General features: G+C 41.4%; 1 protein-coding gene across 6 annotated transcripts in view; it reads right to left on the bottom strand.

The window, feature by feature from the left end:
- Nucleotides 1-13336: 13336 nt before the first annotated feature.
- LOC112769257 (uncharacterized) overlaps nucleotides 13337-14730 on the bottom strand; it is a 34152-nt gene continuing 32758 nt past the window's right edge. For 5 of the 6 annotated variants that reach the window (XM_072224427.1, XM_072224430.1, XM_072224428.1 and 2 more), the window contains one exon: nucleotides 13337-14141. In XM_072224427.1, coding sequence (XP_072080528.1) covers nucleotides 14076-14141 — 66 coding nt within the window. In that variant the 3' untranslated portion in view covers nucleotides 13337-14075. The remainder of the gene's footprint in view (nucleotides 14142-14730) is intronic. The other variant, XR_011875982.1, reaches the window with a different exon arrangement.

Below are 14730 nucleotides of genomic sequence, written 5' to 3'. Positions count from 1 at the left end.
GAACCTGGATTGACTCCTGTATCTGAAAAATATGGGAATATAATAGGGTGAGTTTTGCAACTCAGTGAGCAAACATTACATCTATAACCCACACGAGACAATACAAATTTTACCATGAAAATTATATTTCTTTCCAAAGATGAGGAATTCATATAAATTAATTATGCAAATAAATAGATAAATAATTAAGCAGAATGAACTAAAATGGGAGTTCTCATTCCAGAAGTCAAATCAAATAGAATATTACACACTTAGGGCGGCTCCACCTCTAAGGATAGCCCTTTCCTCTAGTGTGCCCGTACGGTATAACAGATCCAACGTGTGGCCTACACGTTAGGCTAGTAACGCCCCTGCTAGCTGAGGTCTGAGCCAGATGCATCTAGGTTAACGTCATAATCGCCGTTAACTACGGTTTTCTAGTCAGAGTCTCCCAAACCAATCCAAACCAACTCGCTTATAAAAATCTCTAATGCTTTAACATATTACTAAATTCCATAGTAAATCAAATATATATATAAGAATGTATACTAAAATTTAATTAAAATTCAATAAAGTCAAATAAGAAAACAGATATGCTTTACAAAATATATAAATATCATCTCGTGTGTATTTTTATAAAATTATAGGTTTCACAAATCAATACTTATTTCAAAAATTTAAAAATCACAATAATCGAATATTTTCAAGGTCTAAAAATAATGATCCAATTTAAATATTGATAATAATACACTTAAAAATAATTATAGACATAATATCCACTCACAACTTGATTTCAAAGAACCGGAAGCAACTCTGAGCGTGTCAACGAGCTACCAAATGATGTCCAATAACTCTACAACTCTAAAAATATGACAATAATAATATTTGTGAGCTACTAATGTTGTCAATTAACAAAATCTTACTCAATATGATAGAAGCCCCAAATTTCCTAACCCTAATTCGGATTTATACCTACCCATAAATATAGGGATGACAAAAATTGGAGATATGGCTAATTATTGAGTCAAAGAGTTACCTTGAAACCTCAATAATAATCAGAACTCAAAAGTTGAATGCTTCCTTCACTCATTAAGTTGAAATCACATGATTTGGTGGTTTTGAGAAAATGAGATTTTGAATAAGTAGAGGTAGAGTAGAGAAGAAAAGAAAGCAAGATGATAAAGGTGAGTTTGATGATATTGGGTGGTTGGTTGCAAGGAGAAGAGATGAAGAAATCTAGTTAGTAAGAGAAGAGAAATGAGGGTTTTACATTTTGATTTTTGAAAGGAAAAGAAAGAGAAAGAAGAACTGAAGGGGAGGGGGGAGTGTCGAAGAAGAGGAAAAGAGAGAAATAAAATTTTAAGTGGGGGCATGTGCCCCCCACGTGTTCTCCCCTCTCTCTTTTTTTTTTCCTCACACTCTCTCGGTTATTACATTTGAATTCGATGATAAGGATAACGATGATACATATTGGAAGAAGATAATGACAACAACGATGATGATTATGATGATGATGATGATGATGATAGAGGAGAAAGATGAAAAGGAAATAGGAGACAAAATTCCAATAGGAGGAGGAGGAGGAAGAGGAAGAGGTGTTGTTGGTGACAACGGTAACGAAATTGAAAAATAATAAAAAAGGAGGAGAAGAAGAAGAAGAAGTAGCATCCGGATCAGAGTGAAGGAGAAAAAGAAAAAAACGAAAAGAAGAAACGGAAAAAAGAAACGCGTAAATCAAATCATTTAGATAAACTTAAATATAAAATTGCTTGGAGGTGAAGAATTATTCTATTCATGATTAAAAAAATTATATTATAAAAGATGTTAATTTATATCAAAAGCCTAATTCTAATATTGCATATGTTCTATTTGTTAAGTAAATTTTATTTTATATTATGAAAATCATATAAAAGATAAAAATCAAAATATTATTAAAGTAAAGTAATGACATTTATGATTTATATAACTAACCTATAATCAATTTTATAATTTCTCATATTAGATTCTTCCATTATATATTAAAAAGTGTATATTATAAAAAAATGTTAATTCTTATTAAAAAATTAAATTTTAATATTACATATTTTATTTATTGAGTAAATTTTATTTTATAAATTATAAAAATTATAATAAAAAAGGTCAAAAAAGTATTAACGTAAAATTAATGACATAAAAATGATTTTATTAAATAATTTTAAATTGTTACTTTTGCAATAATATGTGAATTATTTAATTAACTCCAACCAAATTATTATAATCGTTTTTCATATCATACACGCGCTTTTTTTTATCATTTTTTTTTACTTACTTATTATTCATATCCTGACTCAACGCTAAGGCCCAGGTCCAAACGAAAGACCCAATCCAAAGGATTGGGCCTCACCCCACGCCGACCTTCCCCTAAAGAAGTCGGTTCCAGCCACGTCTTGCTCTAAAAGAAGTCGGGGACGAGAGTTAGCTGGCAGATAAACACTCATTCAAATGGGTAACTGCCCCTAAAATCTCTCAACCCACTTTCAGGAGCCATATCCCAACTCCCCTAAGATAAAGGGACGGTTATCCACCTTAAAAGGTGGAACTACTTCAACGGTGGTTATTGGTTCACCGCTATAAGTACACTGACACCCCTCATGTATCTCTAAGTCCCAATACTCTCTAGACCTGTTCACACCCTTGCTGACTTAGGCATCAGAGTGTCTTTGCAGGTACCACCCCCCATTCGTTCATACTCACAAGTCGGACGGAGGCCCCAAGACGTGAACCCGCTCGAAGGCTTCCTTCCTCAGACGATTGGGCTAACCCAGCGAGTCCAGACCAATAATCTCCGGTTACCCAATGTAACATTGGCGCCGTTGCCGGGGACCCAAGAGATCAACCAGTGATGGCAGATGAATCACCGGAAGATGGTCACACGACATCTGATTCCGAACAGAAAAATCCGGATACCGGAAACAATGACGCAAACCCAACTCCCCACCAGGAAGCCAGCGATCAACATCGGGAAGGCACCTCCGGGCTTAAAAATCCGAAGGTGAATTCCTCGGATGGACGGGAGTCAGGAAAGGAAGGGCCACCCCACGCAACCGAGCTAATGGGGTTGGTCCACAGCCACCAAGGCCGTTTGGAACAGTTGGAACAGGAGTTAGAACGACAACGAGAGGCGGAGCGAAATCTCAGGGAAGAGATAGAGCGACGAAAAGAGTTAGAAGAAAAACTCTTAAAACTAGAATCCTCCCTTAGAAGTCGGAACTCTCTTGGCGACCGAGAAGAGTCGCCCTTGGGAGGAGAAGATCCGTTCAGTGAGGACATCATGAGGACAAAAGTTCCAAGAAACTTCAAAAGCCCTGATCTAAACCTCTATGACGGAACCACAGATCCGAAGCATCATTTAAGCAATTTCAAAAGTCGTATGTATCTGGCTGATGCTTCTGATGCGACTCGCTGCAAAGCTTTTCCGACCACCTTATCAAAAGCAGCGATGAAGTGGTTCGACAGCCTCCCACCAAGATCGGTCACCAGCTTTGAGGACCTCTCGAGAAAGTTCTTGATGAGGTTCTCCATCCAGAAAAACAAAGTAAAATACGCACCGAGCCTCCTGGGAATAAAGCAGGAGGTCGGAGAACCTTTGCGGGATTATATGGAAAGGTTCAATAAAGCGTGTTTGGAAATTCAAGACCTGCCCACCGAGGCAATCATCATGGGGTTAGTAAATGGACTCAGAGAAGGTCCTTTCTCACAGTCCATATCAAAAAGACACCCCACCTCCCTGAGCGATGTACAAGAAAGAGCAGAGAAGTACATCAACATGGAGGAGAATACCAGACTACGAGAGCTGAGTTGGTGGTCCGGGCACGCCCCCTCGACAAAAGAGAAAGAGAGAGAGCCCAAGAAAAAAGAAGAACTCGGTCTCGACAGACCGAGGAAATATCACTCTTATACTCCTCTAAAGGTTTCCATGGTGGATGTATACAGAGAAATCTGCAACACTGAAAGGCTGCCGCCTCCCAGGCCCATTAAAAATAAAAAGGGAGGAAGCCGCGGCGATTACTGTGAGTACCATAAGATCTATGGTCATTCAACAAATGATTGCTACGACCTTAAAAATGTGATAGAAAAGCTGGCCAGAGAAGGTCGGATTGATAGATATCTCATGGAAAGGTCGGACAATCATGGGAAGAGAAAGCGAGAGGATGGCAACAGAAGAGACCCACCGCCACAAACCCCCGAGAGACACATACATATGATCTCGGGAGGATTTGCGGGTGGGGGACTCACCAAGTCTTCTCGCAAGAGACACCTCAAGCGAGTTTACCAGGTCGGGAGTGAATCACCCGACCTCCCCACAATCTCATTCACAAAGGAGGATGGGCAAGGAGTAATCCCTGGACATGATGATCCAGTGGTGATAACCATGATCCTAGCCAATGCCCATCTCCACAGAACCCTAGTAGACCAAGGGAGTTCGGCAGATATCCTTTTCAAGCCCGCATTCGACAAATTAGGGTTAGATGAAAAAGAGTTAAGAGCCTACCCCGATACTTTATATGGATTGGGCGACACGCCGATAAAACCATTGGGATTTCTACCCCTCCACACGACCTTCGGAAAGGGGGAAAAATCCAAAACCCTGAGCATAGACTTTATAGTCATCGACGTGGGGTCAGCATATAATGCCTTGATTGGCAGAGCTACCCTAAATCGACTCGGAGCGGTGGTGTCTACCTCTCATCTTTGCATGAAATTTCCGACATTTGCGGGGATAGCAACGATACGAGGAGACCAGAAGTTGGCGAGAAAATGCTACAATGAAAGCCTGAACCTGAGAGGAAAAGGCAAGGAAGTCCACACCATAGAGCTCGGTGGCACAAGAACCAAAGAAGAATTGCGCCCACAACCAGGAGGAAAAACTGAAGAAATACAGGTCGGAGAAGAGGAAGGGAAAAATACCAACATAGGAGCTAACCTAGAAGAAAACTTAAAACAAAGGTGGACAAAGCTCCTAAAAGAAAATTCTGACCTCTTCGCCTGGAAAGCTTCCGACATGCCAGGGATAGACCCCGAGCTCATGTCCCACCGGCTCTCAGTCCACCCAGGGTCTCGATCTGTACAGCAGCAAAGGCGTAAGCTCGGCCCAGAATGAGCTCAAGCGGTAGAAGAGCAGGTACAAGCACTCCTAGAAGCCGGCTTCATCAGAGAAGTTAAATACCCAACATGGCTAGAAAATGTAGTGCTAGTTAAGAAACAAAATGGCAAGTGGAGGATGTGCGTCGACTATATCGACCTGAATAAGGCCTGTCCCAAGGACCCATATCCGCTCCCAAGCATTGATACCCTAGTGGACTCCAGCTCAGGGTATCAATACTTGTCGTTTATGGATGCCTACTCGGGATATAACGAAATCCCGATGTATAAGCCAGACCAGGAAAAGACATCATTCATCACGCCTAGAGCAAATTATTGCTACGTGGTCATGCCTTTCGGATTAAAAAACGCAGGGGCCACGTACCAAAGGCTGATGAACAAAGTGTTCGCTCCCCACCTCGGGCACTTAATGGAGGTCTACGTAGACGACATGCTGGTAAAAACTCGGGAAGAGGCCGACCTCTTTACGGATCTCGCACAAATTTTCAACACCATAAGGGCGCATGGGATGAGGCTAAATCCCGCAAAATGCACCTTCGCGGTGGAGGCCGGAAAATTTCTAGGGTTCATGCTAACCCAAAGAGGGATCGAAGCAAATCCCGACAAGTGCAAAGCCATCCTAAAAATGAAAAGCCCAACTTGTTTGAGAGAGGTCCAACAACTGAATGGCCGACTTGCAGCCCTTTCCAGGTTCTTGGCAGGGTCAGCATTAAGGTCCCTTCCACTGTTCTCTCTGCTAAGAAAATGATGCAAGTTCGAATGGACTCCAAAATGCGAAGAAGTATTCCAAGAGTTCAAAAAGTTCTTGAGCCAACCTTCAATCCTCACCCGACCTCTAATTGGGGAAGAACTCGTCCTATATTTGTCTGTAGCAGACAAAACTGTCGCATCAGCCCTAATACGAGAGGATGAGGTCAGACAGCATCCAGTGTACTTCACCAGCAAAGTTCTACAGGGCCCCGAGCAAAGGTACCACAAACTAGAGAAGTTTGCTTACTCCTTAGTAATAGCCTCACGGAGGTTACGGCCCTACTTCCAAGCCCACACAATAAGAGTCCGAACGAATCAACCTATGAAGCAAATCCTCCAAAAGACGGATGTTGCAGGGAGAATGGTTCAGTGGGCGATAGAGCTCTCCGAGTTTGACTTGAAGTATGAAACTCGGACCGCGATCAAAGCCCAATGCCTTACCGACTTCAGAGCGGAGTACGCGGGAGACCAAGAGGGAAAACCAACTACATGGGAACTATACGTAGATGGATCCTCAAACAAGACAGAAAGCGGTGCGGGCATAATACTAGCCAATGAAGGGGGAACGCAGATAGAGGTTTTCCTCAAATTTGAATTTCCAGCTTCTAACAATCAGACATAATATGAAGCCCTGATTGCAGGATTAAAGCTATTAGAAGAGGTCGGCGCAACCAAAGTGCTGATATTCAGCGATTCCCAAGTAGTGACCTCCCAAATAAATGGAGAGTATCAGGCCAAAGACCCGAATATGAAAAGATACTTGGAAAAAACTCTGGAGTATCTCGGGCACTTTGCAGAAACCGAGATCAGACACATATCTCGGGATCTTAATAGCAGAGCAGACACCCTCTCCAAGTTAGCAAGTACCAAACCAGGGGAAAATAGTAGAAGCTTGATCCAGAAAACTCTCCAAGAACCTTCTGTGGTGAAAACAGAGGACAAACAGGAAGTCCTTGAAGTGATCGGGTTAAACCTCGGATGGATGAATCCCTTGGTTGAATACCTAAAATTCGACATCCTCCCCAAAGAGGAAAAAGAGGCCAAAAAAATCCGGAGGGAAGCACAATACTACATTTTGGTGAAAACTACCCTCTATAAAAGATGAATATCAACACCATTGCTAAAGTGCGTACCGACCTCAAGGACAACTGAAGTACTAGAGGAGGTTCATAATGGAATCTGCGGAAACCACCTCGGAGCCAGGTCGCTAGCAAGAAAGGTAATCCGAGCAGGGTTCTATTGGCCAACCTTGCAGAAAGATACCATAGAATTTGTGAAGAAATGCCAACCATGCCAGATGCACGCAAATTTCCACGTGGCTCCACCAGAGGAGCTAATCAGTATCACTTCTCCATGGCCCTTCGTAAAATGGGAGATGGACCTGTTAGAACCTTTTTCCCAGGCCCCAGGACAAGTCAAATACTTAATTGTGGGAATAGACTACTTCACAAAGTGGATAGAAGCAGAACCATTGGCCACTATCACTGCCCAGAGAAGTCAGAGGTTCCTCTACAAAAACATCATCGCAAGGTATGGGATACCCTATTCCATTACTACAGATAATGGAACCCAGTTCACCGACTCTACCTTTAGAAACCTAGTGGCCAGTATGAAGATCAAACACCAGTTCACCTCGATGGAACATCCACAAGCAAATGGACAAGCTGAGGCAGCTAACAAAGTCATACTGGCAGGACTAAAGAAAAGACTACAAGATGCAAAAGGAGCTTGGACTGAGGAGCTCCCGCAAGTGTTATGGGCCTACCGGACGACGCCACAATCCGCCACAAGAGAAACACCCTTCCGACTTGTCTACGACATAGAAGCCATGATACCAGTAGAAATCAGCAAACAAAGTCCAAGGGTGATCCTCCATGATGAGGTCGGAAATATACAGGGGCACAAAGAGGAGCTTGAATTGCTCCCTGAAGTTCGAGAGCAAGCCTAGATAACAGAAGCAGCGTTGAAACAAAGGATGACCACCAGGTACAACAGAAAAGTCATTCGAAGGAGTTTCACCCCAGACGACTTGGTCTTGATCAGAAACGACATTGGAGTCAACAAATCTGGGGAAGAAAAACTCGCTGCCAATTGGAAGGGACCATACAAAATTAGTGAAGTCCTAGGAAAGGGTTACTACAAAGTGACCGACTTAAGCGGAGCCGAGTTACCTAGGTCTTAGCATTCTTGTAACATGAAAAGGTACTACAGTTAAAAGCGAACTCTACTCCCTGATGTACTCTTTTCCCAACTTCATGATTTTTTCCCAAAAGAGGGTTTTTTTCTGAAAGGGGGTTTTTAACGAGGCATCATAGTAGAGACTAAGGGGTCATAGATAGTGAAAAGCCCTTAGTAGCAGTAAAAGTACCTTCGCAAATAAATAAAGATCTTTTATCTCTTATAAATTCCTTTTCGTTTTTCTTTCTACGAAACGCGCCGACTTAAGCTCGACAAAACGTGAAAATCTCATGACCGACCTAGATGGTCGTCAGGATAAAACGACGATGTACAAGTCGGCGTAAAGAGGTTATAAAAGTCGATCGTGAGAAACTCGGAAACAATCCGACTCCTAAGTCGAAATGGAAACCGAGCAGCAAAGAAAACGCATCGCAAAAATAACCAAAGTCATAGGAACTCAATAAATCAAAAAATTGAGTATAAGGAATACCAAAAAGAGATTGAAAAACCTATTAAAAGCGCCAAAGCAAAAGACTGTCCCAAGTTCTTAAAGAAAAAAGAAACTTAAAAGAAAGGACAGTCGGCCAAGAAAAAGGGTTTTTCAGATTAAAGGGGTTTTCCAAAAACCTAAAATCAGAAAAGCATGCACACAAAAAGACAACGAAAGGTAACTTAAACTCTTATCCAAAAAAGGGGATATTTTTTGTTAACTTAAACCCTTATCCAAAAAAGGGTATTTCTAAAATATTTTGTTTACGGCCTTAAAAGGCCAAGAAATGTGTCAGCAGACCATCACCACAAATATAAAAATAAATAGTTTAAAAAGAGGGGACCCACAGGCCGGGCCCCATATAGCCACAATCAATTTTTCAAAGTTCATTGCCACCAGAGCAGAAAGGAGTAGTCGGAGCACCACTGGAGTCAGGAAGAGCGCCATCAGGACCAGGGAGGGAAGTGTCCATAGGAGAAGGAGTGGAGGTTCCCGGAGCCTTCGAGGAACTCGGAGCATCCTTAGTCGGGGAGGAGACTCCATTATCCTCTGCCCCCGAGTCTTCAAATCTGACTCGGTAACATATTGGGGAGAGGGAGGAGAGACTATAGCCCCATCAATAACGACCTTGTCAGGATCCAAAGGAGAGAGATCCAAGTCAGGAGCAAGAACTCCGACTTGTTCCTTAAAGATCCTCCAGGCTTCCTCGGCCCCGTCAGCAATGGAGTCCTCCAACTCGGTAAAGTCATTCCGAGCCTTCAGCAAATCCTTCTTCACCGCCACAAGGTCCTCGAACAAACTTGAATAGCTCTCTTGGGCCTTCAACCTCAAGCCCTCCTCCATGTTGCATTGGGCCTGCAACTTAATCTCCTTCTCCCGGAGGCCGTCCCTCTCCTCCTTCAATTTGGCGACCTCCTCCTTCAGCCCCTTCTCCTGCTCCTGATATAAGAGAAGCCTCCCTTCCAACTCTTCAACCCTCGAGGTTGAACCCAGAGAGCTAAGAGGAGTCTTCTCAAAAATATCAAGGAACTTTGTGCACACCCCCGCTGCCCTGATACTCTCCTGAGCCAGAATAGTGAGATGGTTCCGGATAGAAACATCATCCATACCTATACGGGTATGAGGATAGATGTACTTCCGAACAAACTGAGGCGCATCCACTTTAGCCTCACCTTCAAAAGAAGAGCTAGACTCTAAATTCTTGCGCTTCTTCTTTTCTGGCTCAGGAGAAGATCGGGGAGGAGGAGACGGCTGAGAAAGAGCCGAGGAAGGAATAACAATAGGTCGGGAAGGAGTCCCCAAATTGCGGGAAGAAGGAGGAGGAGAAGGAAGGGAAGAGCTAGTTACCCTGGCACCACCAACCCTGGCGCGGGATCTTGCCTTGGCCTCCTGAACCCTCTGGTAAGACTCCCTGAAATTTTTTTTCGCCATCTCTGTAAAAAACAATAGGTAGCTAAAGTTAGCAAAACAAGTCGGAAGAAGCGAAGTCGGAAAACATAAACAAAGCAAAGGCTACCTAATTGTGTCTGGACAAAGGTCGGAGCCCCCTGGAGAAACTTTTTGGTATCCAGATAAGGGGCCCTCCCCCACACTTCTCGAAGGAACCCCACAATGGCTGCCTCCACTTCATCCAGGTCATCCAAACTATATTTCTCACTGGGGGAGGCCTCTAACCAATACAGAGGAAAGCGAGGAGAAGAACTCTCATCTAGGAAAAAGGGGTAGTGACCCTCTATAGTTTGAACTTTGAAAAAATAATTTTTAAAGTCATAAAAAGATTCGTCAAAAAGAGTGAAGACTCTCCGACCTTGTATAGCTCGGAAAGACACCCACTGTTGCTTGTTGTTTTGCCCACTAAAGGGCTTAGTCATGTGGAAGAGGAAAAAGAAAATCTTCAAGGACGTTGGAAAGTCTAAAGCATGGCTAATGAACTGGTAGATTTTTAGAAAACCCCAAGAGTTGGGGTGAAGCTGGGTAGGAGCAACTCGGCAGTGGCGTAGGACAGTCATTTCGAAATCAGAAAAAGGAAGAAAAATACCCAAACGGGTAATCATGCTCTCATACATATAGAAAAAATGAGGGGCCGCCTCAGTAGCCCTCGCGAAGTAAACCCGGTCTTCAGGACCCGGGACAACCAACTCATACTTTGGCTCATCCTCATCAGAAGTACAAATTCTATGATGAGTACGGAGATTGGTAATAAACTCAGTGTCTACCAAGGGTTCCTCTCCCAGAACGGTAACATCCACCCATTGAGCGAGGGTTTCTATGGAAGACATTCTTTCCTAAAAGGGTATGACGGAACCTAAAAAGGAAAAAGAAAAGATCAAGAACAGGGTCTCTAAGGGGTACGGATTCAAACAGAAGCCTACAAGCCAACCCCTCTCTCTAAAAAATAAAAGCATGCAAACAGAAAGCACTTCATAAAAGAGAAGAGGAGAAAAAACTAACCTTTGCCTGGAAAAAGGATAGAGAAAGATGAATGCCTTCAAACAAGAATTTCCCACAAACAGATAAGTTGAAAAATCGCAAAAACGAAACAACGAAAGAGAGGAAAAGTATTTATAAACACGTTAGGGGCAAAAGCGTAAAAGCAGAAGCAGTCATTAATGGGCGCACCGTTACCAAGGTAATTAATCCCTACGTGTAGATACACGAACCTCTAACGGACGCGACGTTTGATTAGACGCGACTATGAAAATTCAAAAGTCACGGAAAGTCACGTCGGTTTCAAACGATCACGTCGGTTCCTTCACAAGTCGGCTACGACCCCGAGTTAAATACTCGACCCCAATTCTTAAAAGAAATTGGGCTCGAGTAGGGGCACTGTTCATACCCTGGCCCAACGCTAAGGCCCATGTCCAAACGAAAGACCCAATCCAAAGGATTGGGCCTCACCCCACGCCAACCTTCCCCTAAAGAAGTCGGTTCCAGCCACGTCTTGCTCTAAAAGAAGTCGGGGACGAGAGTTAGCTGGCAGATAAACACTCATTCAAATGGGTAACTTCCCCTAAAATCTCTCAACCCACTTCCAGGAGCCATATCCCAATTCCCTTAAGATAAAGGGACGGTTATCCACCTTAAAAGGTGGAACTACTTCAACGGTGGTTATTGGTTCACCACTATAAGTACACTGACACCCCTCAGGTATCTCTAAGTCCCAATACTCTCTAGACCTGTTCACACCCTTGCTGACTTAGGCATCGGAGTGTCTTTGTAGGTACCACCCGGAGGCCCCCAAGACGCGAACCCGCTCGAAGGCTTCCTTCCTCAGACGATTGGGCTAACCCAGCGAGTCCAGCCCAATAATCTCCGGTTACCCAACGTAACACTTGCCTACACACTCCTGCTTCTACTTTCTTTTCTTCTTCTCCTCTTTCTTTTTTCTCATCTTTCTCTTTTGTTATTGTATTCGTCATCGTCACCACCACTATCACCACTTCCTCCTCCTCCTCCGTTTCTTATTTGATTTTTTCTTTTCCTCCTCCGTCGTCGTCGTCGTCGTCATTGTTATCGTTATCATCGTCCTCGTCGTCTTCTTATATATAAATAACACTATTATTCATTCTCTTTCAAATTTTTACACTTGTTCTACTTAATTTTGCTGTGTTATCTATTGATTTTTTCACTTATTTTCTTTTCTACCAAAATTTATAAATCTGCGACTCAAATCCTAGGAAATAAATTCTTCGTTCCATCACATCATTTAGTTAGAAACTTCAGTATTAGAATGAAGACATTTCAATGTTATTCTTTAAAAATTTATGTATTATTTTATATATTAGATAAATTGTCTTCTTTTTATACGTAAATACCACTATTTGTTATTTTTCAAATTTTTGCATTTGTTCTGCTTAATTTCGCTGCAATATCTACAATTTTTTTCACTTATTCTCTTTTCTATCAAAATTTGTGAATCTGCAATTCAAGTCTTCATGAAATAAGTTCTTAATTTTATCACATCATTTAGTTGAACATTTTGATGTTAGAATGAAGACATTTCGATCTTAATTTTTAAATTTTTGTGTTATTTTATATATGAGATAAGCATTCAATTCATTAAATGTGTAATATTTTTTAAAAAAATTTAATATTTCCGTCACAGTTAAGAAATTTATCAAAACAAAAATTTGTATCATGATTAAAAAATTTTAGTACTATTCTTCTAATAAATTTTGCACAATTTAAAACTCTCCTTCCTCCTTCTCTTCTTCATCATCATTATAAAAAAAACGAAAAAAAAGAAAAAAAAATAAAACACAGGCAACAACAGTGACAATAAAAGAACGGCGATGAAAAAAAAAACACGCGAAGAAGAAGAAAAAACGCTTAATAAAAAATTGAAACGTGTGGACACACTCACACTAATAAAACTGATTTTTGTTGGGTTTAAACCAACTTAATTAAATTTAATAGCCAAAAAAACTTAAATATGTAACAGAATTATATTTTTTAACCGTAAAAATCTTCTCATTTATATTATTCTTGCATCGCGGGAATTTAAATCCAGTAATATATTGAAACACATACGAAGATCATAATCTTTTGGCTTTTTACTATTTAACATACCAACTTAAATAATTAAGAGTAAATACTCAATAATTAGCACAATTTTCTTACCGCTTAGGCACTTATCTGACTGAATTTTTATAACCCTTTTGCTTCTATTTCTCACTTATGCACATTATTAAAACCATGAGCCTTCGAAACCGACTTATTCCTTATTCTCCGCACAACAAATTTAAGTTGTATTTATCAATCTCTATCTACTGGACTACCGACTAGTCGACAATCTCGTTGTCAAGCAAAAATACAACGTTATTTAATACAGATATAAAAAACCATATCAATGATAAGGGTGAACGAAGAACGTTACAACAACCCCCTCTCTCTCTCTCTCTCTCTCTCTCTCTCTCCTATTTTCTGTTTCCTTTTTTTCTTTTTTTGGTATTAACTGTTGGCATCTAAAATTCACTAGATTTCGGCTATGCCTTGTGCCGAGTAGGCCCATTAAGGGGGACACCTAGGGCTAACCTTTAGTTATCTACAAGACTTGAACCATTGCTAAATTGGTAACTGGTCAAAATTCTAGAACCAGTCTACCGAAAAAAAAAAAAAAAATCATGAACCAGCGTTATCGTACAGTCTGAACATCCTCTAAGATGCTTGCATCCTTAGAGTTCTCCTCTCCAATGCTATTGTGTGTTTTAGAACTTCAGTGAGCACTCCAAACATGTAGGTGGCCCTGATTTCAGGAAAGGCCATGCTACCGATAATCTTCTGAAATTGGCAACCCTAGCAATACCACATGGACGCCTAAGATCGCAATAAACTTCAAAACTCCAGAAACTCTTAAAAACATTGACACAAAATAAGGAACCAATTACAACACTTGATCCCTGTTGATCTGGTTTTAACCACTCCACATAAGAATCACAGTGGTCTAACTCCAGCTTTCAACGCATCTAGTGCATCAATTGACCAAAATTTGCATACTTGGACGATCAACATTATCTGTGCTTTCTTCTGGCATGTGTTACATGTACTGAGCCAACCATTGCTTACACATATCAAGCACGGGGAGTGCATTTGCATGCAGTGCCTGCAAGAACATTAATAATAAGATATGACAACTTGAATATGTTACTAGACAAACAAATATAACCCATCAAACAGAATAATGTAAGTTTATGCGTTACAATGAATGAGACGATGAAATTTGAAATGTGAGGTAAAGGTGGAGGTGGTACTGATCAGTGATAATCCTGGGGCATGTTATTAACAGCTACTGTAGGAACCGCTAAGAAAAAAAAACGGTTTATTCAATTTCTCAAATTAATAGCACAGCAATACAGTTGAGAACCTATGGGTTAAGCCAACAGCTATTTTTTCTTTTGTCTTGTGGCCTAAGCATTCTTTAGAAGGGAAAGATAGTCATTGAGATTTACTTCGGATTGAAACTGGCATGAGGTTCTATCCAAGGAGTTACCAGACATAAGCCACCAGCAACTTGCTTCTTTTTGCCCTCCATGGCTGGAACTTGCACCTGTTGGACCTCCAAGCCAGAGAAATGGAGTAGCTGCCTCAGCTGGACTTTGGTGATGAAAGGATAGTCTTAAATGTGATTTCAATGTTGTTTGATGATGAAATGGGAATCAAAGAAATTAAGAGCAGACACGCAATGTGCGCCA

This window comes from Arachis hypogaea, chromosome 18 (genome assembly GCF_003086295.3).
Source record: "Arachis hypogaea cultivar Tifrunner chromosome 18, arahy.Tifrunner.gnm2.J5K5, whole genome shotgun sequence".
NCBI lineage: Eukaryota > Viridiplantae > Streptophyta > Magnoliopsida > Fabales > Fabaceae > Arachis > Arachis hypogaea.
This window is presented reverse-complemented; position numbering and strand designations above follow the sequence as displayed.